This window comes from Pipistrellus kuhlii, unplaced genomic scaffold, assembly GCF_014108245.1.
Source record: "Pipistrellus kuhlii isolate mPipKuh1 unplaced genomic scaffold, mPipKuh1.p scaffold_m20_p_38, whole genome shotgun sequence".
NCBI lineage: Eukaryota > Metazoa > Chordata > Mammalia > Chiroptera > Vespertilionidae > Pipistrellus > Pipistrellus kuhlii.
In genome coordinates this window covers 1021166-1043033 of record NW_023425538.1, presented here as the reverse complement: position 1 = coordinate 1043033, position 21868 = coordinate 1021166, and the positions used below count along the sequence as shown (strand labels likewise).

At 43.9% G+C, this 21868-nt stretch overlaps 1 protein-coding gene across 1 annotated transcript; it reads left to right on the top strand.

Moving 5' to 3' along the window:
• Window positions 1-1939: 1939 nt before the first annotated feature.
• Window positions 1940-4825, top strand: ERICH4 (glutamate rich 4). Its single transcript, XM_036408192.2, has 2 exons — window positions 1940-2269; window positions 3383-4825. Exons 1-2 carry the CDS (start codon window positions 1955-1957, stop codon window positions 3608-3610), a joined length of 543 nt encoding a protein of 180 aa, XP_036264085.1. The 5' UTR covers window positions 1940-1954; the 3' UTR covers window positions 3611-4825.
• The last annotated feature ends 17043 nt before the right edge of the window (window positions 4826-21868 follow it).

Sequence of the window (21868 nt, the reverse complement as noted above, 5' to 3'; positions counted from 1 at the left end):
AGGAAAGATGTACCTCCAAAGCTGACCAGCATTCTTTTTCCCTGGGAGGGGAAAAGGCTGGAGTGGGTGAGGTTAGACTTCAGAGCAAGAGGAGAAGGTGAGGTCTCAAGATTAGTATTGTGATGTGTTTATGATTTCAGCTTGGAGCTCAGAGTGAAGCTTCAATGTGAAGTCTTGTGGATAGAATTAGCCATCCATCCATCCCACAGATATTTACTGAGCATGTACCATGGGCAGTCACTGCTCTGGGTGCTGAGGTTACCGTGGTGAACAGGACAGACCCAGCCCCTTTCTCAGGGAGTCAACATTCCAGGCAAGGAGAGGATGGATAAGAAACATGAATAAGCAGCATCATTTCAGCTAGTATTTGATAAGAGGCAAATAAAAACAGGTAATAAAATAGGGAGTGACTGTGGTATAGGGCCATAGGAAGAGGTGACATTTAAGTGGAGGATAGGAAGGAAACAGCCACTCAAAATTCTGGGAGGAAAGTGTTCCAGGCACTGGCAGTGTAACAGCCAGTGCAAAGGCCCGGAGAAGGGAGCCACTGAAAAGAGGTAGAAGACGGGGTCAGACAGGAGGGCAGGGGGCTGACTGTGCAGGTATGGCAGGATGATATTGCATTCACAGGACAGATTTGTGTAAAGACCATGTCTGCCAGGCTGAAATGTTAGAGGGCAAGGGTGGGAGCAGGGAGCAGCAAAGGGCTACTGTCACCATCCATACCAGAGATGAGGGGACAGGAGCAGGGATGGGCAATGGACATGGTGAGAAGTGTTCAGTTTATGAGTCCGTTTTGAAGGTCGGGCCAACAGCTTGAGAAACTAAAATGATAGAACTGGGGAATAGCAAGTGTTTGGAAGGACAGGTGTGGTGGCTGAAAATGACTGACCCCTGACCCCCGACTCCCCTCCCACCCCCTTAACATCCATGTTCTGATCCTGGTACTGTGCATATGTTACTTTCTATGGTAAACAAAACATGTGGTTAAGTTTAGCAATCTTGAAATGGGGAGATTATCCTGGATAATTGAGGGGGCCGAGTGTAATCATGAGGGTATTATAAACGGCGGCAGGAGAGTCCTGCTGGTAGATTCAAGAGGGTGGAGTGATGAAAGGAAGAGGCTATGAGCCAAGGGGTGTGGGCGGCTTCTAGAAACTGGAGTGGGTTAGACTTCTATCCACAAGGCTTAGGAACATTCTCCCCTCGACCCTCCAGAAGGAACCGAGCCCTGTGAACCCACTTTTGACTTCTGACTTTCAGAACGGTAGGAGGATAACTCGGTGCTATTTTGAGTCGCTACGTTTGTGGTACTTTGTTATAGCAACACCAGGAAACTAGTACAATGGGGTAGGTCCCGATGGAGAGTTCTGTTTTGACCATATTCACCTTGAGACATCCAGGTGGAGAGGCTGAGCAGGGAGCTGAATGGTCAGGACTGGAGTCAGAGACTTGGGAGCCATTGACACATCAAAGGAATTCGAACGCCTGGGCCTGGCAGAGGAGTTCTAGCAGAGAGGCCTGGAGTGTCTTCCACCCTTCTCCCTGGCGGGGCCCAATGCTGACAGTAATAATATCTGTGGGCAAGTCTAGAGTCAGCAGAATTGGTTGCTCAGTGGAAATCAGCAGCCTGGACACGGAGGCAGCCCTGCTGAGGGACCATTCTCTTGGAGCCACTCCTAGCTGCTCAGGTGACTGGTTGGGAAGTCCTGGGGTGGCCTGAGTGGAGGAAGGCAAGAACCATCCTGGGGTTTGAGGATGAGTGGTGGGAGGGACTCAGGAGAGGGCCAGACAGGACGAGGCCAAGCATCAATAGACACCAAACACAGTGGAAGGGGTTAGGCCTGAGAAGAGGTGGGGATTGGGATGGGAATAGGAGGTGGAGTTGGACCCTTGTGAACAGAGTTGAGGTTAGACTTCAGAAAGAAAAAAAAATGCTGATTCTCACTGAAGAATGGACTTTGGGACGCCATGTCAGACCCTCCTACCACCACCCTTCCACTGCCCTTTACTCCCTCACCCCCCAGATTCCCAGGGGGTGGGGTCATTCTGGACCTTGCTACTTCCTGCTCCTGGCATCTACTGCTCAGAGACTATGGAGCTGTGGAGACAGCTGAGGCAGGCTGGACTGGTGCCCCCAGGGCTGGGTCCACCCCCCAGGGCCCTGAGGGGTGTCCCCTCATCATGGAGAGCTGGCCAGACCCTCACGTCCCCAGGGACAGACACCGAAGGTGCCAGGGAGAGTCTGCTGTGGATCTGGGAGGAACTGGTAAGTGAGGAGTTTGGAGGGGCCAAAGGTAGAGTAGGGGTGGGGGGAGAGTGAATGAGTGTTAATGCCTGAAAATAGATAGGGCCAGAGATTGAAAGACAGAAATTGAGAGACAGGAATAGAGAAATAAACACACACACCACACACACACACACCACACACACACACACACACACACACACAAACACACACAGCTAAAGAGAGAGAGAGAGAGAGAGAGAGACAGACAGACACATAGACTCAAAGAGTGAGAGATAAGAATAGAGACAGAGACCCAGAGAGGGACCCAGAAAGAAAGAGGTAGATAGAGATGGAAAGATGAGATTGAGGATAGCAACAGAGACAGACTCAGATTATCTGAAATATGACGACACAGAAATAGAGACAGAGAAAGATGGATATGGAAAGTCATAGAAACAAAGACAGATGGCGACACAGAGATAGATAACAAGAGAGGGAAACGAAGACAAAGAGATTAAGAGTCAGACACATACAGAGGGAGGTAGAGACAGGGAGGGACAATGAAATACAGAAACGGATCAGGAGACACTGAGAAGCAGGGTGACAGTTAGGTCCAGGGACATAGTGAGGACCAGCCCAAGAACACAGGTTACAGGTGGTAAGGTGATGGGTACAGAGACCATTGTGACGGGATTGTGCAGTGGAAGAGAGAGAGATCACCTCCAAATACAGCATGGGCAAATGGAAATTTACAACCTAGGAGCCGCTGGGGGTTAGTGGGTAGAAAATTACATGAACAGAAAGGGGACATTTTGGGTAAAGCGACTCAGCAGGATCCTGCTGAAGAGGGTCCAGGGTGATCAGACATCACCTGGGGGAAATGGGAGGATGAGGAACCCGATTCAATAGGATATGGAGAGTATTCAGGTGTGGAGGCTGGGGATTCTTGCTAAAAGTGGATTGAACAAGGAGGTGCAGAGGTAGGCTTAGGAAAAGATACAGGAGCCTATCCAAAGTTTCGTCAAGCAAAGAATCTTTGTTAGGTCTTGAGCTGGGACCTGCTCCCATCCAGATTGGGGTGGTGGGTGGGGGAGGGGAAGGCAGGATGCTCTCTTGGGTGGAATGCCTATGACTTCCATTTCCCTCTGGCAGGAGAACCTTCGAAGAGTGGATGTCCAGCTGCTCGGCCAGCTGTGTAGCTTGGGGCTGGAGATGGGGCTGCTGCGGGAGGAGCTGGTTGCTTTCCTGGAAGAAGAGGAGGAGATCTTCGAGGAAGAGGAGGAGGATGAAGAGCCAGAGGGAAAGCAAGAGGAAGTACATCTGGGGGTCTCCTGCCCAGCCTCGGGCCACCGGCTCCCCGACTTTGAGATGACTATCTGAGGCCCTGCCAGGGTGCTTCCCATTGGCTTATGGAACTTGATGAACATTCATGCAAAGAGGAGTGATTTGAAGGTCAGATCAACCTGCAAAGGTTCTGAAGATGCCTGCAATGAGATTTGGGGACTGGCCTAGAGCTGTGGGCGTGTTTGAAGGTGGTGTGGGGTTTTCAGAAAAACTGCAGGTGTGTTTGCAGACGAGCTGCAGAAGTGTTGCAGGGGAGATGTGGGTCTTTGCAACTAGAATGCAGATGCCTGCCGAGGAGGTTTGAGAGCAAGGCATCCACTGGCTCCATGTGGTTGCTGAGCACTTGAAATGGGCAGGCCCTACCTGAGGGGCACCGTCAGTGTAACATACATGCTGAGTGTTACGTTTTCAAAGGCTTAGTATGGCAACAAGAATATAAAACATTTCAATGATATTTAAAATTACATATTAAAATGATGATATTTTGAGAATATTGTAATATATTAAATATGACTAAAACTAATGTCACCTGTTTAAGATTTTTATTGTGGTAAAATATACATTAAAATTAATGATTTTAACTTATTTTGTAAGTGTACAGTTCAGTAGTGTTAATTAAGTACATTCAATTGTTGTGCAGCGCTGAAACAGATTTGGCTCAGTGGATAGAGCATCAGTCCGCGGACTCAAGGGTCCCAGGTTCAATTCCGGTCAAGGGCATGTACATTGGTTGCAGGCACATCCCCGGTGGGGGGTGTGCAAGAGGCACCTTGGTCGATGTATCTCTCTCATTGATGATTCTAGCTCTCTATCCCTCTCCCTTCCTCTCTGGGAAAATCAATAAAATATATTAAAAAAAACTATTGTGCAGCTATCACCGCCATCTCCAGAGCCCTCTTCATCTTACAAAACTGAAACTACCCATTTAACAGCTCCCCACGCCCCTCTTCCCTCAGCCCTGCAGCCACCTTTCTACTCTGTGTCTCCATGAATTTTGCTATTCTAGGGACCTCACTTAAGTGGGGTTATAAGGTATTTGTCCTTTTGTGTCTCACTTATTTTACTTAGCACACCGGCTTTAAGGTCCATCCATGTTGTGGCATGTGCCAGAATTGTCTTTCTTTTTTATGCTGAATAATATCCCATAGCATGTACATTCCACATTTTGTTCATCATCCATCATGGACACTTGGGTTGTTTCTGCTTTTGGCTAGCATGAATAATGCTGTTATAAACATGGGTGTACAGATACCTGTTCAAGTCCTGGCTTTCAGTTCTTTTGGTTCTATACCTAGAAGTGAGATTTATGGATCATGTAGTAATTCTATGTTTAATTTTTTATTTTATCTATTTGTTTATTAATATATTTTATCCACTGAGCCAAACTGGGTAGGGCGGGCTAATTTTTTGTTTTTATTTTGAGAGTACGTTTAGTAAAGATGGGAACAGTGAAAGCAGGAAGGGCTTAGGATAGAAGAAGCGACAGGAGCTATTTTAGCTCTCTGGAAGTATTCTCGGAAAGGAGTGGGCCGAGGTGGGGCTGCTTTGGCTCATTGAAAAGGCAGAGCAAAGGTGCTTTGGAGATGAGGTCAGGGATCAGCCCAGGCTGAGTTGCTGCTGCCCAATGTTTCCCTGGTTGCAAATGTGTGGGGATCCTTAGAGTTTAGGATATGCATGCCTAGTTGTGTGTGTGTGTGTGTGTGTGTGTGTGTGTGTGTGTGTGTGTGTGTGTGTTTGGGCATGCTCCCAAGAGGGAGAATGGGCCTATGCTTGATTTTTTGAGGAACCAGCAGCCTGTTTTCCACAGCGGCTATCTAAGCGTAGATCGCTAGGTGTTACAAAGAAGGGAAGTAAAGGAAATCAGGCATTGTTAAGCCTAATCAACGGGGCAGCATAAGCCTGCTTCCATAGGAAGTTGCAGCATTCAAAGCATAGAAGCTCCAGGGACCCCAGGGCTGCCTGCCAAGGGCATTCTCATTCCAGGGACCACCGGCTGACGCTGGCCTGTGTTCTGGGCTTGACGAAGACAAGGCCGGACTTTCCTTTCAGGGATGGCCGGAGCTGAGCCACCACAGCTGAACCCGGGACAGTCCTTTTTTCAGTAAACCTTACCACTCCCACACGGATCTCCGGAAGCTTTCCTTTCCCTGAAAGGACCGAATTTCCACTGGCAACATTATACCATTTGACATTTCCACCAACAGTACACCAGAGCTCCAGTTTCTCCACATCCTTTTTCTTTTCTTTCTTTTTTTCACAATAGCCATCCTAATGAGTGTGAGGTGGTATCTCATTGTGGTTTTGATTTGCATTTTCCTAATGGTTACTAGTAAAGATATTGAGCATCTTTTCAAGTGCTTATGCAGTTTCTTCTTACATTTTTAAATATGGCTGCAAGAAAATGAAAATTACACACATAGCCCCGTTGTATTTCTGTTGCACAGCACTATTTCAGAGGTCTGACCATGGAATGTGAGTGTGAGCTGATGAGCAGTGAGGGATTATGATGTCCCCAGATCCGCTGCAAGTGAGTCACAGCTCCACCTGCAGGAGGCAGGCAGGTATTGGCGCATGATGGCTGAGGAAAAGTGGACTGTAAATGTCCCTATTGCCTAGGTCCACATTTGCAGAAAAGATGCCCGAGACAGAAGGCGGAGAGCTCCAGCCTGAGGGGAAACATCTCTTCAGGAGAGATATTTAGGCCTTCACAAAACCGGACACCCATTTTTGCAATTTCTTATCGAAGCAATTTCTAGTAGGGAGTGAGGACGTGCACAGGAGAGGTGCTGAGTTCCTCCCCATGGAGATTTCCTTCTTAAAGAACAAACTGTTTCCTTTTATCCAATGGAGTTCCTCAAGACTGGGGTCTTTGTGTGTCATTCAAGCCCAATCCCCCAACCTGGTCCTCTTTAGCCAATCTTAGCTAGCTCTGAAGCTTCTGGGAGCTCTGCTGGAAGGGGGATGGAAGGAAGGAAGGCTGAGGAGAATGCTGGAAGTCAGACCAGTACCCAGTGAAGGGGCAAGACAACCCAAGAGCATGCAAGTGAGAAGAGCTCCCTTGCCCTCACTTGGCACTCTAGGACGAGGCTGGGGCCTCTTGGAAGCTACACCCAGGCCTGCCTGGGTCATGCTTCACAGATGCCAAGTCTATTGGGGAAACGGACTGGGGTTGGGGAAAGGCATGAAGGGAAGACTGGAGGGAGCAACTCGGGAGGGAATGCTCACTGTGCAAGAACAGCATGGGGAGTGGCCCCTGATATCTTGGGTGGGAGTTGCTCTCAGCCATGGCCTGGACCATGGAGGTGACCTCTATGGGAGAGGCACTCAGGGAATGTGGTTGGATATGGCCAGTTCCACCTGTGTTGCTATCAATGTCAATGTTACTGAGCTACATACGGCAATGACCAGGTCAGCACCAGGTCTTCCCTCCTGGACCTCTCTGCCCAGCAAAAGGGGAGAAACCCCTCACCACTTGGGGACTGGGATGGCGGAGGCACAAGTGGCTGAAAGGACTCAGAAGAAACAGAAGGACCTGCCTGGAACATTAGGAAAATAATCTCAAAGGAAAACTGAGGGAATAATTAAAAATGAGTCAAGCAGAGAAAGGAAATGGGAAGAGTGTAACAAGCAGAAAAATAGCAAACACAAGAGCCAGGAGATGATCTAGTGATCTAACAGCATAGCTACAGCTACCTACTGATGCATAATAACCCCACACTCAGTTGTTTTTAAACAATGACAGCATGTACTTTGCTCATGAATCTGCAATCTGCAGGGATTGCTTCAGCTAGAATTGTCCAAAGGCACATTCACTCACATGTCTGGCTCTTGATGCTGGCTGTTGACTGGGGGCTTCTGTTCTCCATGTTGTTTCTCTTCCTGGGCTAGACTGGGCTTTCATGGTGGGTGGATTCCAAAGGCAAGAGCCCCAAAGATGAGCCAGGAAGAAGCCACATCACCTTGCATGACACACCTCAGAAGTCATGCAGTCATTCTTGCCACATTCCATATGTTAAGGCAAGAGCAAAGTCCTGGCCAGTTCAAGTCAAGGGGAAATGGACTTTACCCTTTATGGGGAGTGCATGCAGGACAGGAAATATGGCTGTGGTCATTTTTTGGAAACACACTGCCACAGCATCACCTGGGAAGTGGACATGCTGATTCTCAGGTCCCACCTCAGGCCTATTGAATCAAAATATGCACTTAGTAAAATTCATTTTTAATATATATATATAATATATATTTTTATTATTTATTTAAAAATATATTTTATAGATTTTTTTTTTACAGAGAGGAAGGGAGAGAGATAGTTAGAAACATCAATGAGAGAGAAACATCAATCAGTTGCCTCCTGCACCCCTCCACCCCCATTGGGGATGTGCTCACAACCAAGGTACATGCCCTTGACCAGAATCGAACCTGGGACCCTTCAGTCTGCAAGCTGACACTTTATCCACTGAGCCAAACCGGTTTCGGCTATATGCACTTTTATTGATTTCAGAGAGAAAAGGAGAAGGAGAGAACGATAGAAACATCAATGATGAGAGAGAATTATTGTTCAGCAGGCCCCATACTGGGGATTGAATACACAACCCCGGCTTGTGTCCTGACTGGGAATCAGCACATGACCCACTGAGCCATTTCTGCTAGGCAATAAGAATCTTTTTTGTTGTTATTGTTAATCTTCACCTAAGGGTATTTTTTCATTAATTTCCAGAGAGCATGGAAGGGAGGGGGACAGACAGAGAGAGAAACATCAATGTGAGAGAGACACATCAGATTGGTTGCCTCCCACATGCACCCCAACGGACACTGGGGATTGAGCTGGCAATTGAGGTACATGCCCTTAACTGGGAATCACACCCTTGACACTTCAGTCCAAGGGCCAACGTTCTATCCACTGAGCCAAACTGGCCAGGGCGCATTTAATAAGATTCTAAGGTGCTTCTTTTGCATATTTGGTTTGAGAAGCACTCTTCTAAATCACAAATATGGCACTGTTTTGAGCAGGAGGCGACATGAGGTAAGTTTTTTTGCAGCCAGCCTGTCCTGGTAGTTTGAAAATATTTTCAGATGATAATGATGTAAAGCAGCGGTCACTAACCTTTCAGACCAGTAGTCCGTGGACCACCAGTTGGTGACTGCTGATGTAAAACATAGCTAAGATTTATTTCTTTTCATTAGGTCAATGCCAGAGAGACAGAGAGAGAGAGAGAGAGAGAGAGAGAGAGAGAGAGAGAGAGAGAGAGAGAGAGAGAGCGCCCTTTGTGCTGCATAGGATCAAATGAACAAAACCAAATTTCCAAAGTGAAATATTGAGTCCTCACTTCTACCATCTTTCGTGTTCCATTTTTCTTTATCTTCCATCTTGATTTTTTAACCCTAAGGATTCAGGGGCACCTTTCACTCCCTCTTGATAGTCTATTACGGTAATCTACATCTTACCCAGTCAATTTCTCCTCGATATTTCTAATCAATCCAGTCCACATCCCTGTTCATGGAGCAGTGTCAACAGCTTCAATGTTCTGTTTGTGACCCTGTCAGAAGAAAGCATGGGGAGGTCTTATGGGACAGTGTTTATATGAAGTCTACAGTAGTGGACAGCAATGTCACTCACCACTCACTCACTGACTCCCCCAGAGCAACTTCCAGTCCTGCAAGTTCCATTCATAGTAAGTGCCCTATACAGGTGAACCATTTTAATCCTTAAACCATAGTTACTGTATGTACATTTCTGTGTTTATGGAAATAAACAAAGAAATGATACATACTGATAGCCCAGGAGTGATAGGCTATACCATGTAGCCTAGATGTTTAGTGGGCTGTGCCTTCTAGGTTTGTGTAAGTGCACTCTATACTGTTCCTACAAGTACCAACTTGCCTAATGACACATTTCTCAAAACTAATCCCGGTCTGTAAGTGATGCATCACTGTACTGTTGCTGCCAAGGACATGGTGGGTAGGCTAACCAACAGCAGAGTCAAAGCAGTAATCAGAATAGTCTGACTCTCTGACTCAGAGACCTATGGCTTTCGCTGGTTGATCATGTTGAAATAGATGTAAAGTCTATATAAATTCTTACCTGATCTGTATAAGCAGAAATGTTCTAGGTTAAATGAACAATTGCCTAATCTGAATTATCAAAACAGAAAGTCACGGCCCCTCAACCAATTCCCAGAACTCTTCAGATGAGAGGAAGGCTTGGTCTCCTTGAGGAAGGACACCAGTACCAAACATTTATACTGTCAGTCTTTCTCAAAGAGACCTATGGTCTTTTACCTCGGTAACTGCACTGGGCAATAAGAAATAATCAGACCTTTAGGGACTACTAAACATTGGCTCTGACTGACAGTAATTCCAGAAGACCTAAAGGTCACCACTGCCTACTAGTTAGAGTAGGGGCTTACAGAGGTCAAGAGTCAATGGAGTTTTAGCTAAGGTTCAGCTCACAATGGACCCAGTGGGTCCCAAAACCCATCCTGTGCTTATTTTCCCAATTCTGGAGTGCATTTTTGAAAAGATGTACTCAGCAGCTGGAAGAATACCCACACTGCTTTCCTGACCTGTGGAGTAACAGAAGAGAAAAACCCTCTGAGATTAGTGCCACCATCAAGCACTCGAAGGATGCAGGGGTGGAGATTCTCATCACATTCCCATGCAGTTCTCCCATTTGGCCTGTGCAGAAGACAGATGGATCTTGGAGAATGACAGCAGATGATCATAAGTTTAAGTATTTGGTGATTCTAACTGCAGCTGTTGTACCAGATGTGGTTCATTGCTTGAGTCAATCAACACCACTTCTGGTGATTGGTATGCAGCTATTGATCTGCAAATGGCTTTTCCTCCATCCCTGTCAGAGGCCCAGCAGAGCAGTCTACTTTCAGTTGGCAAGGCTGGCAGTGCCCCTTCAATGTCCTATCTCAAGGTATATCAACTCTCCAGCCCTGTGACATAAACTTATTTTTCAGAGATCTTGATCACCTTTCCTTTCCACACTATATCACACAGGTTTATTACACTGATGACATCATGTTGATTGGACATAGTGAGTGAGAAATAGCCACTATAACAAACTTATTGGTAAGATATGTGTTAGAAAGTGGGAAATAAATCTGACAAGAATTCAGGGACTTTCTACTGTAGTGAAATTTCCCGGGGTCCAGTGATGTGGGGCACATTGAGATATCCCTTTGAAGGTGAAGAATAAATGGTTGCATTTGTCCCCTCCTGCCACCAAAGAAGAGGTACAATGCCCAATATGCCTCTTTGGATTTTGGAGGTAACATACTCCTCATTTGGGGTGCAATTCCAGCCCATTTACTGAATGACCCAAAAAGCTGATAGTTTTTAAAAAAATATTTTTATTTATTTTAGAGAGGAAAGGAAAGGGAGAGAGAGAAACATCAATGATGAGAGTGAATTATCTTCAATGCCTACTGCACAACCCATACTGAGGATTGAGCCTGAAACCTGGGCATGTGCCCTGACCAGGAATTAAACTGTGACCTCTTGGTTCAAAGGTCAATGCTCAACCACTGAGTCATACCAGCTGGGCAAGCTGCTAGTTTTGAGTGGTACCCAGAACAAGAGAAGGCTCTACAGCAGGACCAAACTTCTGTGCAAGCTGCTCTACTGCTTGGGCCGTATGATTCAGCAGCTCCAAAGGTGCTTAAATTGCCAGTGGCAGATAGGGATGCTGCTTGGAGCCTTTAGCAGGGCCCAATAGGTGAATCATATGCCCTTAGGATTTTGGAGCAAAGCCCTGCCATCGTCTGCAGATAACTATTACCCTTTTGAGAAAGAGCTCTCGGCCTGCTATTGGGCCTTGGTAGAGACTGAATGAATGGTTGACCACAGGCCACCCAGTTACCATGCAACCTGAACTGCCCATCATGAACCGGATGCTATCTGATTCACCAATCCATAAATATGGGTGGGCACAGCAACACACCATTGTCCAATGGAAGTGGTATATATGTATGTGACTGGATCCAAGCAGGCCCTGAAGGTACAAGTAAGCTACATGAAGAAATGGCCTTAAGTGCCCATGATTCCCACTCCTGCTATCCTGCCTTCTCGCTCCCAGCCACACCTATAGGGAGTTCCCCACCATCAGTTGATGCAGAAGAGAGACTCAGGTCAGGTTTAGGAATGGTTCTGTATGATGTGCTGGACTCACCCAAAATGGACAGCTAGAGCATGACAGCTCGTCTCAAGGAAATCTTGGTGGACAGAACTTCAGGCAGTGTGCCTGGTTGTTCACTTTGCTTGGAAGGAGAAATCGCCAGACATGCAATTACATACCTACTCATGGGCTCTGGCCAATGGTTTTGTTGAATTGTTAGGGACATGGAAGGAACATGATCAGAAAATTGGTGACAAGGAAATCAGGGGAAAAGTTATATGGATAGGCCTCTCTGAATGGGAAACAAATATGAAGATATTTGTGTCCGATGCGAATTTCACCAGAGGATGACTCGATAGAGGATTTTATTTTATTTTTAAAATTTTTAAATTGAAGTTCTTTATTGTCAAAAGTATTATACACTGAGTGGCCAGATTGTTATGATCTCTGAACGTATAATAATCTGGCCACTCAGTATATATATTAGAGGCCCGGTGTATGAATTAGTGCATGGGTGGGGTCTGGCCAGGCTGGCCAGAGAGAGGGACATGGGCGGTTGGCTTGCCTGCCTGCTGGTCCAGCTCCTGGCCAAGGAGGCAATTTGCATATTAGCCTTTTATTATATAGGATATACACTGAGTGGCCAGATTTTGTTCAGAGATCATAATAATCTGGCCACTCAGTGTATATGTCTTCTTTCCCCCCCATTGACCTCTCCTTGACCACTCCTGCCCCCCAGCACAGGCCCTCACCCCACTACTGTCTGTGTCCATTGGTTATGCTTACATGCATGCATATAAGTCCTTTGATTGATCTCTTATACCCCTCCCGTTCATCCCTGCCTTCCCTTTGAGGTTTGATGGTCTGTTCAATGCTTCTATGTCTCTGGATCTATTTTTGTTCATCAGTTTATTTTGTTCATTATATTTCACATATGAGTGAGATCATGTGATATTTATCTTTCTGCAACTGACTTATTTCACTTAGCATAATGCTCTCCAGGTCTGTCCATGCCGTTGCAAGTGGTAGGAGTTCTTTCTTTCTTTCTTTCTTTCTTTCTTTCTTTCTATATATATATATATATATATATATATATATATATATATATATATATATATTTACAGCAGCATAGTATTCAATTGTATAATGTACCATAGTTTTTTAACCCCCTCTTCTGTTGATGGACATTTAGGCTATTTCCAAATCTTAGCTATTGTAAATTGTACTGCTATGAACATAGGGATGCAAGTATTCTTTTTGATGGCTGTTTCTGATTTCCTGGGATATATTTCTAGAAGCAGAGTTACTGGGTCAAATGGGAATTTTATTTTTAATTTTTTAAGAAAATCCCATGCTATTTCCCATATTGGCTGCACCAGTCTGCATTCCCACCAGCAGTGTATGAGGTTTCCTTTTTCTCCACATTCTATCTATGTCCACTTTTATTTATTTATTTATTTATTTATTTATTTTTATTTATTTATTTTTTTATGTCCACTTTTAGAAAGTGTCTATTTAGGTCCTTTCCCAGTTTTTTTTTTTTTGTTTTTTTTTTTTAAATTGGATTGTTTATCTTCCTTTTGTTAAGTTGTGTGAGTTCTTTAGAAATTTTGAAGATTAAGCTCTTATCAGATATAATATGTTCTCCCATGCAGTGGGCTCTCTTGTTTTTGTTTTTTAAATATATTTTTGTTGATTTCAGAGAGGAAGGGAGAGGGAGAGAGAGATAGAAACATCAATGATGGAGAGCATCATTAGTCGGCTGCCTCCTGCACGCCCCCTACTGGGGGTCGAGCCCACACTTCAAGCATGTTCCCTTGACTATTATAGAATCGAACCCTTCAGTCTGCAGGCTGATGCTCTATTCACTGGAGCCAAACCGGCTTGAGCTATCTTGTTGTTTTGCTGATGGTTTCTTTTGCTGTGCAGAAGCTTTTTATTTTAAGGTAGTCCCATCTGTTTATTTTCTCCTTAGTTTCCATTGTCCTAGGAGATGTATCCGTAAAAGTATTGCTATGAGATATGTCTGATATTCTGCTGCCTATAGATTCGTCTAAGATTTTTATGATTTCCCATCTTACGTTTAAGTCTTTTATCCATTTTGAGTTTATTTTTGTGTAAGGTATAAGTTGGTGGTATAGTTTCATTTTTTTTTTTGCATGTATCTGTCCAATTTTCTTAACACTATTTATTGAAGAGACTGTCTTGCCTCCATTGTATGCACTTGTCTCCCTTATCAAATATTAATTGAGCATAATGGCTTGTGTTGATTTCTGGGTTCTCTGTTCTGTCCTACTGGTCTATATGTCTATTCTTGTGCCAGTACAGGCAGTTTTGAGAACAGTGGCTTTGTAATATATCTTGATATCTGGTATTGTGATCCCTCCAACTTTGTTCTTCTTTTTCAGGATTGCTGCAGCTATTTTGGATCTTTTTAAATTCTATGTGAATTTTTGGAGAGTTTGTTCTAGGTCTATGAAATATGACGTTGGTATTATATTTTAATGGGGAGTGCATTGAATCTATAGATTGCTTTGGGTAGTGTGGACATTTTAAAGATGTTGATTCTACCAATCTATGTACACCCAGCAGAGGATTCTATTTATTTATTTATTTATTTATTCATTAAAAATTTATTTTATTTTATTTTATTTTTAAATTATTTTTATTTAATTATTTATTTATTTATTTTAATTTTTTGAAATATATTTTATTGATTTTATTTTATTTTTGCTCCCCTCCCTCCCATACATACCCTCCCTCCCCAAAGTTTTATGTCCATTGGTTGTACTTATATGCATGTATACAAGTCCTTCGGTTGATCTATTATCTCCCCCAAATCTCCCTCCCCTCCCCATTGTAATTTGACAGTCTGCTTGTTGCTTTACTGTCTCTGTATCTATCTTTCTGTTCATCAGTTTATAATGTTCTTTATTATCCATAAATGAGTGAGATCATGTGGTGTTTTTATTTCATTGACTGGCTTATTTCACTCAGCATAATGTTCTCCAATTTCTTCCAGGTTGCTGCAAATGGTAAGAATTCCTTCTTTTTTATGGCAGCATAGTATTCCATTGTGTAGATGTACCATAGTTTTTTGATCCAATCATCTGCTGACGGGCACCTAGGTTGTTTCCCAGCAGAGGATTTTAATAACCAAGTGGGGAGCATGACTCATTCTGTGGATACCAGTCAGCCTTTCCCCAACTGACATTGCCCAATGGGCTCATGAACAAAATGGTGGGACCTCTGTCACTTAGTTTTAATTAGGTTAGTACAGCAAGACCAATGAGGTGCAGGTCAGCTACTGTCTGAGCCACCCAGCAGGAGCTATAGTGAGATCTGAAGATTTCTCCTCTTTGCTTGGGATTTGGAAGTTTTGGAGCTGTCTGTCCAGAGCTGCAGTTTGTTAGATTAAGCTGCCATAGGAAAGGCCATTCATATGCAAAAGCTGCTGCACACAGTTTGGGTGGGTTTGTAAATTGGGAGGGACAAGGTCTCAGGGAATCACTAGGGTGTGGCAAACACTGATGGCTGCCAGTCATCCATTTCTGTGTTTCAACATCCCCGCATCCCATGTCCCAGTGCAGTAAACAATAATTCCTGCACACACCTCTGCAAGAAAGCCACCCTCACTTTCCGACCCAATAGTAGACAGTCCAGCTTCTTCCCATAGGATTCTGAGTCCCCAGAGTCTCGCTAGAAACTGATGTTCAGAGCAGTCAGGAATTTGTGTCTCCTTTTGGATTAAAAAACCCCCCAAAATAGCACACCCAGTCACCAGCTGCCAGCCTGATTCTCGCGCCTCCTTACATCTGCTTTTCCATGCTTGTGCATGTCCTACCTGGTCTCAATGCTCTTTTCTCTTTCTTTCTAGTTGTAGAACTTCTACTTAGCCAGCTTTCCCATGATTGTGGGTGATAGATATTTTGTCTTTTCAGTTGTAGTTTTGGTGTGATTGTGAGAGGCAGCATGCACAGGTGTATACCTTATACTGCCAACTTGGTTTCAAGTTTGTCCATTACTGACAAACTCTCCCTTATTTGGGTTTATGGTTCCTCTTCCTTAGGATCAACAGAGTCTTGGATCCTAGGAATACTCTCCTTCTCCTTCTCCTGCACATTAGTGTGATTCTGTAATTCCTTTGTAGTATAGCCCCTTCCCACCTTTTATTTTTATAGATTTGTTTGAGAGAGAGAGAGAGAGAGAGAGAGAGAGAGAGAGAGAGAGAGAGAGAGAGAGAGAGAGAGTTAAACCATGCCCCTTACCAGGGATTGAGCCTGCAACCAGAGCATGTGCCTGGAATGGAAATAGAACCAATAACCTTCCTCTGCATGGAAAGATGCCCAACCAACTTAGCCACACCCACCAGCCAGGGCCCCTCCCCTCCCTTTAGCCAAGGCAACAATTCCTTCTGCTGAGATGTGGACCTAATTGTAGATGTGGTGATCAGAGGGCTGATGGGTACAACCTGTGATGGGTCCAGCATTGTCTTGTAAGGCAAGTTTGTCTGGCTGCATTGGAGGTGTTGGCATAGTATTTCAAAAAGCAGGGTGTGGTAGTTTTCTATAGTTGCTGTAACAAATAGCCACAAGTGGTTAAAATAATGCAAATTTGGAGGCCAGAAGTCAGAAATGAGTCTGAGAAGTTATAATAAAGGTGCTGGAAGGGTTTGTTAGAAAGTGAGGCCATGGACTATGCCCCAGATAGAGTTATAAGTGCTGACACCAGGCCAGGCCTTGAGATACGGTCTCATGGCCCCTTACCAGCACGTAGGCCTTCTTTCAAGGGCAGAGCAGTACTGACTCCATTTTGTACTGTGTCTTCAATCTTGTGTAACTATGTCTCCGACATAACCCCTTTCTGAGAAAAACCACAAAGAAAAACCATAAAATGTATCAATTACCCAACCCACCCTTAAATCAGCCAATAGAAATGCAGAGGGAAGTAACTCAGCGTAACTGGACCCTGGCTCTCACCCCACCAATCAGAATCAGCCAACTCAGTGGTCCGAGCATCACACCACCACACAACCCTAAACCCTATAAAAGGACTATATTTTCAGAGCTTGGGGCTCTCTGCATCCTGCTGCTGCGTCAGTAGAGGCAGGGAGACCAGGCTTGAGTTTGAATAAAGGCTCTTTTGCTTTTGCATCGAACTCGGCTCCCTGGTGGTCCTTGGGGATTTTGAAATCTGGGCATAACAGGTTGATTAAAAAAAATTTTTTTTTACACTCTAAGGGGAAATTCTTCTCCTGCATTCATTGGCTCATGCCCCCTTCTTCTATGTTCAAACTACAAAAACCAACCTCTGTCTCACCACATCCCCTTCTCTGACACTGCCCCTCCTGCCTCCCACTGTGTCCCAATAATTCCACTAGAGATGTATGCACAGGTGACTAAGGGCTCCTCAGCCATGTAGTGGACTTAGTTACCAAGGTACTTAAAACTGTCCAAGCATAAAAATCAAACAGGGAGACAAACATTAAATGCATGAATCACACACAGTTTATTTACCTAAGGCCTGGTGGGTTCCAGAACTCGGCAAGCCACCCAGAGATCCACACTGACAGACACACAGGACACGATTGCAGCTGCAACTCAGTGTCGGTTGAGGCCTCAAGGTTCACGGCTCATGGAGAGCTCAATCAAGCTTGGGCAGAGCTTCAGGAAGGAGGGGAAGGGGGAGCGGAGAGCAACCGTTGGTGGAGGAGCCTTCAGGTGTCTCTGGTTGATGCCTCCAACCTTGCTTCTTTTATAGCCATTTCTGGGTGTTCCTCTGTTCTCTGTAGGTGTCACCAATGGGTCTTCAGTGTGTCTTATCAGTGGATCTCAGGCTTGTAACGGTTCTGGGGCCAGGCGGGAGTTACTATGGTTACATGGGCGTTCACTCAGTTACTATAGTTACATGGGTGTTTACACAGTTACTAGCTAATACATTCCATTTCTAACTATAATATTCACTCTTAATGTTACTAAGTTATATAATGTTAATTATTAATTATTAGATTGCTAAATGTTAAATACTAAAAGCACTTTCACATGATTATAACTCGGTTCACACAGTTATACTAAGTATAATATTCACTCTTAAATATAACAAATTAATATATTAGCTATTGAATTATATAATGCTAAATGTTAAACACACTTCACACAATTATAACTATAACACTCTGATAAGGTCCTTTGTAATTATATTGAGCCCACCAGGGTAGTCCAGAATTATCTTCACATCTCAAGATCCTTAATTTAATCATACCTGCTGTTGGGGGAAAGCTCCAAAAGTATAAATTTAGGATGGATTCCGAAGAACTAACATAGAGACTTATTCAAATTCATCAGAGCTTTAATAGGAGAAATATATGTGGGCAAAGCAGCTGTTTCCAGTGGTGGTGAGCCAGGAAAAATCTGCACCCCTCCAGGCCAGGATCCCTTTTTACAGGAGGTTGACAGTAAAACCAGATGGTGGGTAGTCACACAGACCACCAGAAAGAACAATGCATTCCTAAGTTAACAGATAACAGCAGGCATTTATACTCTAAACATTCATTAACCTCCTTCCTGGGGGCATGCTGTTAGTCTTGGGCATCATTCCAGTTTTCTGGGGAGTCAGCCGAGTGTGAGGCTACAGAAAATTAAACGATCACAGAGTTCAACATTTCCTAGATGTCTTTGCTGCTGGAGCCATATTGCATGCCCTTACACTCCACCCCACTTGTAATATGGGTCCTTCCATTCTACAAGACAATTTTCCGCAAATTCCCTTGGACCCTTTATACCAAGCATGTCAAACTCAAAGGCTAACATGGGCCAAATAAACAAGATTTAAGTTTATGTTGGCCCTTCAAAAACAAAAGCTTCAATTTTCATAGAAACTTAGGTTTATTTTGATAGAATACAAAGGGCTGAAATAAATGAGTAACTGTTAAAATAATAGAACATTTTAATAAAAGTTAATATATTTTTTAAACATTAATTTACCAGACACTGAAGAAATGCATAAATTAATAAGTGTAACACAAATAAACCAATTTTTCTTGTTCTCCAAAAGCAAAATATTTCCTGTTGCTCACACCAAACTAGTCAGTACAAGACTAATGACGTGGCAATCGGCTGCTAAAATATTCGATGCTAGTATTAGTGGAGAGAAATGGTGTGCCTGTGCATAAGGTGCGTAAGGGAAATGAATGCAATGAGACTCTAGTAATCAGTTGTTAGCAAATGTTGTAGTTTGTTATTAGTAATTACGTATAAGGGGATAGTATAAAAATTAAGTGATGAAAAATTAAGTGACATAATTTTGTGGCTGGGCCACAAAAATATTTGTTGTGGGCCACATGTGGCCCCGCAGGCCGGGAGTTTGACATGCTTGCTTTATACCGTAATGGTTTGGAGTCTGAGGGGACAGCAACATTATATTCCGTAGAGGCCTAGCATAATCAACACAGAGATAACAACAACTCATATTAGAGCTCCTTTCCAAGGTAATGATAAAGATTGAAACAAAGTGGACAGAGGATCAATTTCTCACTGTCGGATGGTAGAGATTTGGTTACTCCATGGGAGTCTGTTGGTGGCAGAAGAAAACATTTGTTCTCATTATGGAATACTGCCAATGTGTGAGCCCAAATAGGTTACCTTGCATGCTATGATTGGAAAAACAAAGAAGTTACAGGCACAAGTAATGGCAAACCATAAGCTTCAGGCAAAATACAGGCTACTTTGCCATCTGTACTGGGAGCGGTTTCTGCTCTGGTTTGCAATATTGCATTGAGTTCCCAAGTGGGGAGGGAGCAATTGGGGGTACGAAAGTAAGGGGATGAATAATACAGTAAACTCTCAATTTTGCAGACCTCATACTTAATGGACTTTGGATTTAGTGGACAAAAATTCTGGTTTGTATGTCATATGTGAAAATTAACACCCTGTTAATTTTAAAATGCTTTTAACCAAGATTTGCTTATAATTAAATTAATAGGTTATTTTTTTGTTATTAATTCACTGTTATTTTTAACAAATGTTATCAAATAGGCCCCATGTTGGTAAAACACTGTAGTAATTTCACCCACGTAAATAAATAGTAAATATCTACAACTATAGTTGTAGATATTTAAAACCAAGAGTCACCACTTGTAAGCAATGTTTGGGCGAATGATTTGCTCACGATCACACTGCATCGCACGTAGTAATTGGTTCTGTCGTCCAGTGGTGTGACTTTCTGCAGCAGTTGTAACAGCTGCCAGTTGATGTTCCGAGGTGTGCGTAGCCAGGTTCCAGCATGTGCATTTGTTTACTCTCAGTGACTGGTGAATGTATGCTTTTACTAGACCTACTCAGTATAAGTTTAAAATTACAGTAATACATATAGAAACTTTTCTGTGAAACAACTTTTCATACATACTTAACTTTAATTACACAAACATGTCTAAATGAGTAAAAACAGGTAAATTAACTAATTTGTCAATTTTTTACCATACACATTTGGAAAACCTACTTTATTATATAAGAAACTTTGGCTTTAGCGGACACTCCTTTTCTGAATTAGTCCATTATATCCAGCTTTTACTATTCTCTAAATCATCGCAGAGGGAGTGCCCTTAATCAGTGTTTAGTCTGATGTATTCTGCACCACCAGCCGACGAGGGGTATTGGAAGCAACCAAGGAGTTATCTTCAAGTTGATATTTTGTCCCTCCCCATAGGTTCCAATGAGCCCAAACCATCTGGGGGGAACTTGCCATACCCAAGGTACCCGTAGGTGACTGGTCCCTTGCCTTAGGTCGTGTGGAGCTATTAGTAAGATGGTGTAATGTGGCCCCAGTAGCAGAGTCTATTCAGCAGTCGAGTTCTCCAGCTGAATCCTCATCGCTGTCAACTTCTTGCAACCCTTTGAAGAGTAGGTTTCTCTTCACAGATCCTGTTTCAACAGTCCGTTCATCCTCTTAATCAATCCAGCAGCTTTAGGATTGTAGATGGAAGTGCCACATTATATTGTTCTCATTGGCTCATTCTGCACCTGGTGACCCATGAAGCGAGTCTTCTGGTCACTGTTGATATCTGTCGGTTGTCTGTATGTAACACACAGTTGCAACACACAGTTGCCTAAGTTCCTGTATGGCCCTTCTCGGTTGTTTTCTTGCAACATACCAGTGGCAGTATCAACACATGTCAATGTACATCTGCAGTTTTGATACAGTGGCAAGGGTCTGATGTAGTCTACCTGCCACCTCATGGCTGACGTTCTTGCTCTCTGTCCAAGATGCCATGGCAATTGTCTCTGGCATTCGAGAGAACAAAAAATACACTCCTGGCATGCCTCCTTAATATGGGCATGAGTGAGGTTCATACCCATTTGCTTGGCATTTTCCCAGAGTATGTACCCATTGTGTCCAGTCTTCCTATATAGCCAGCAGGGTCACTTTTTGAAGACCACTGCTTACCTCTGTGTGTTGGAACTGGGCCAGCTGATCTGCCTTCTGATTCCCCAGAAGGGACGTGACACTGTGGGCTGGTGCATGGTACATTGTGACCTCAAGCTTCTTGTCCTTTCCCAGACTTCATCCTGCATTTCAGCTCCCCATAGTGGGAGGGACTGGACTTCACAGTTGTCTTTTTCTGTTGTCTTAGCCACAAAGTGAGGCCTAGCACTAGGACTTGGTTCATGCATCAGTATGATCCAAGCTGCTCGCAACTCAGCCCATTGTTGACTTCCTCCATCCAGCCATATGGCATCTGTATGTGGCTGTGTGGCCAATGTAGTCCAGCGGGGTAGGTCATCCTTAGCTTATCCATTGTTGTACTAGGTCTAGTACCTAGATAGTCACAGGGATTGTTGCCTGATCTTCTGTAATATGTGATTCTTGTGGTGGGTGTGTCCACAAATCCATGTCAGTGCCTGTAGGCATTTCACTGACATCGGTGACTGGGCACAGGATGGCGTACTGCTCAGCACTATGTGGACTAGTTGATAGAGCACATTGTTGATGCAGGTAGGCATACCATTTGTGCAGCGTAGTGCACTGAGCTGCCCCCAATGGGCTTGGCAAATTCCTTATCCATCCAGCGGTGGGAATTGTGTCTTTGATGTCTCTACATGCTATATACTAAGGTACGCTGCAGCTGTTGCTTCTCCATAGGACTGTATCTTTGTTTAGCTCCCTTCCATAAT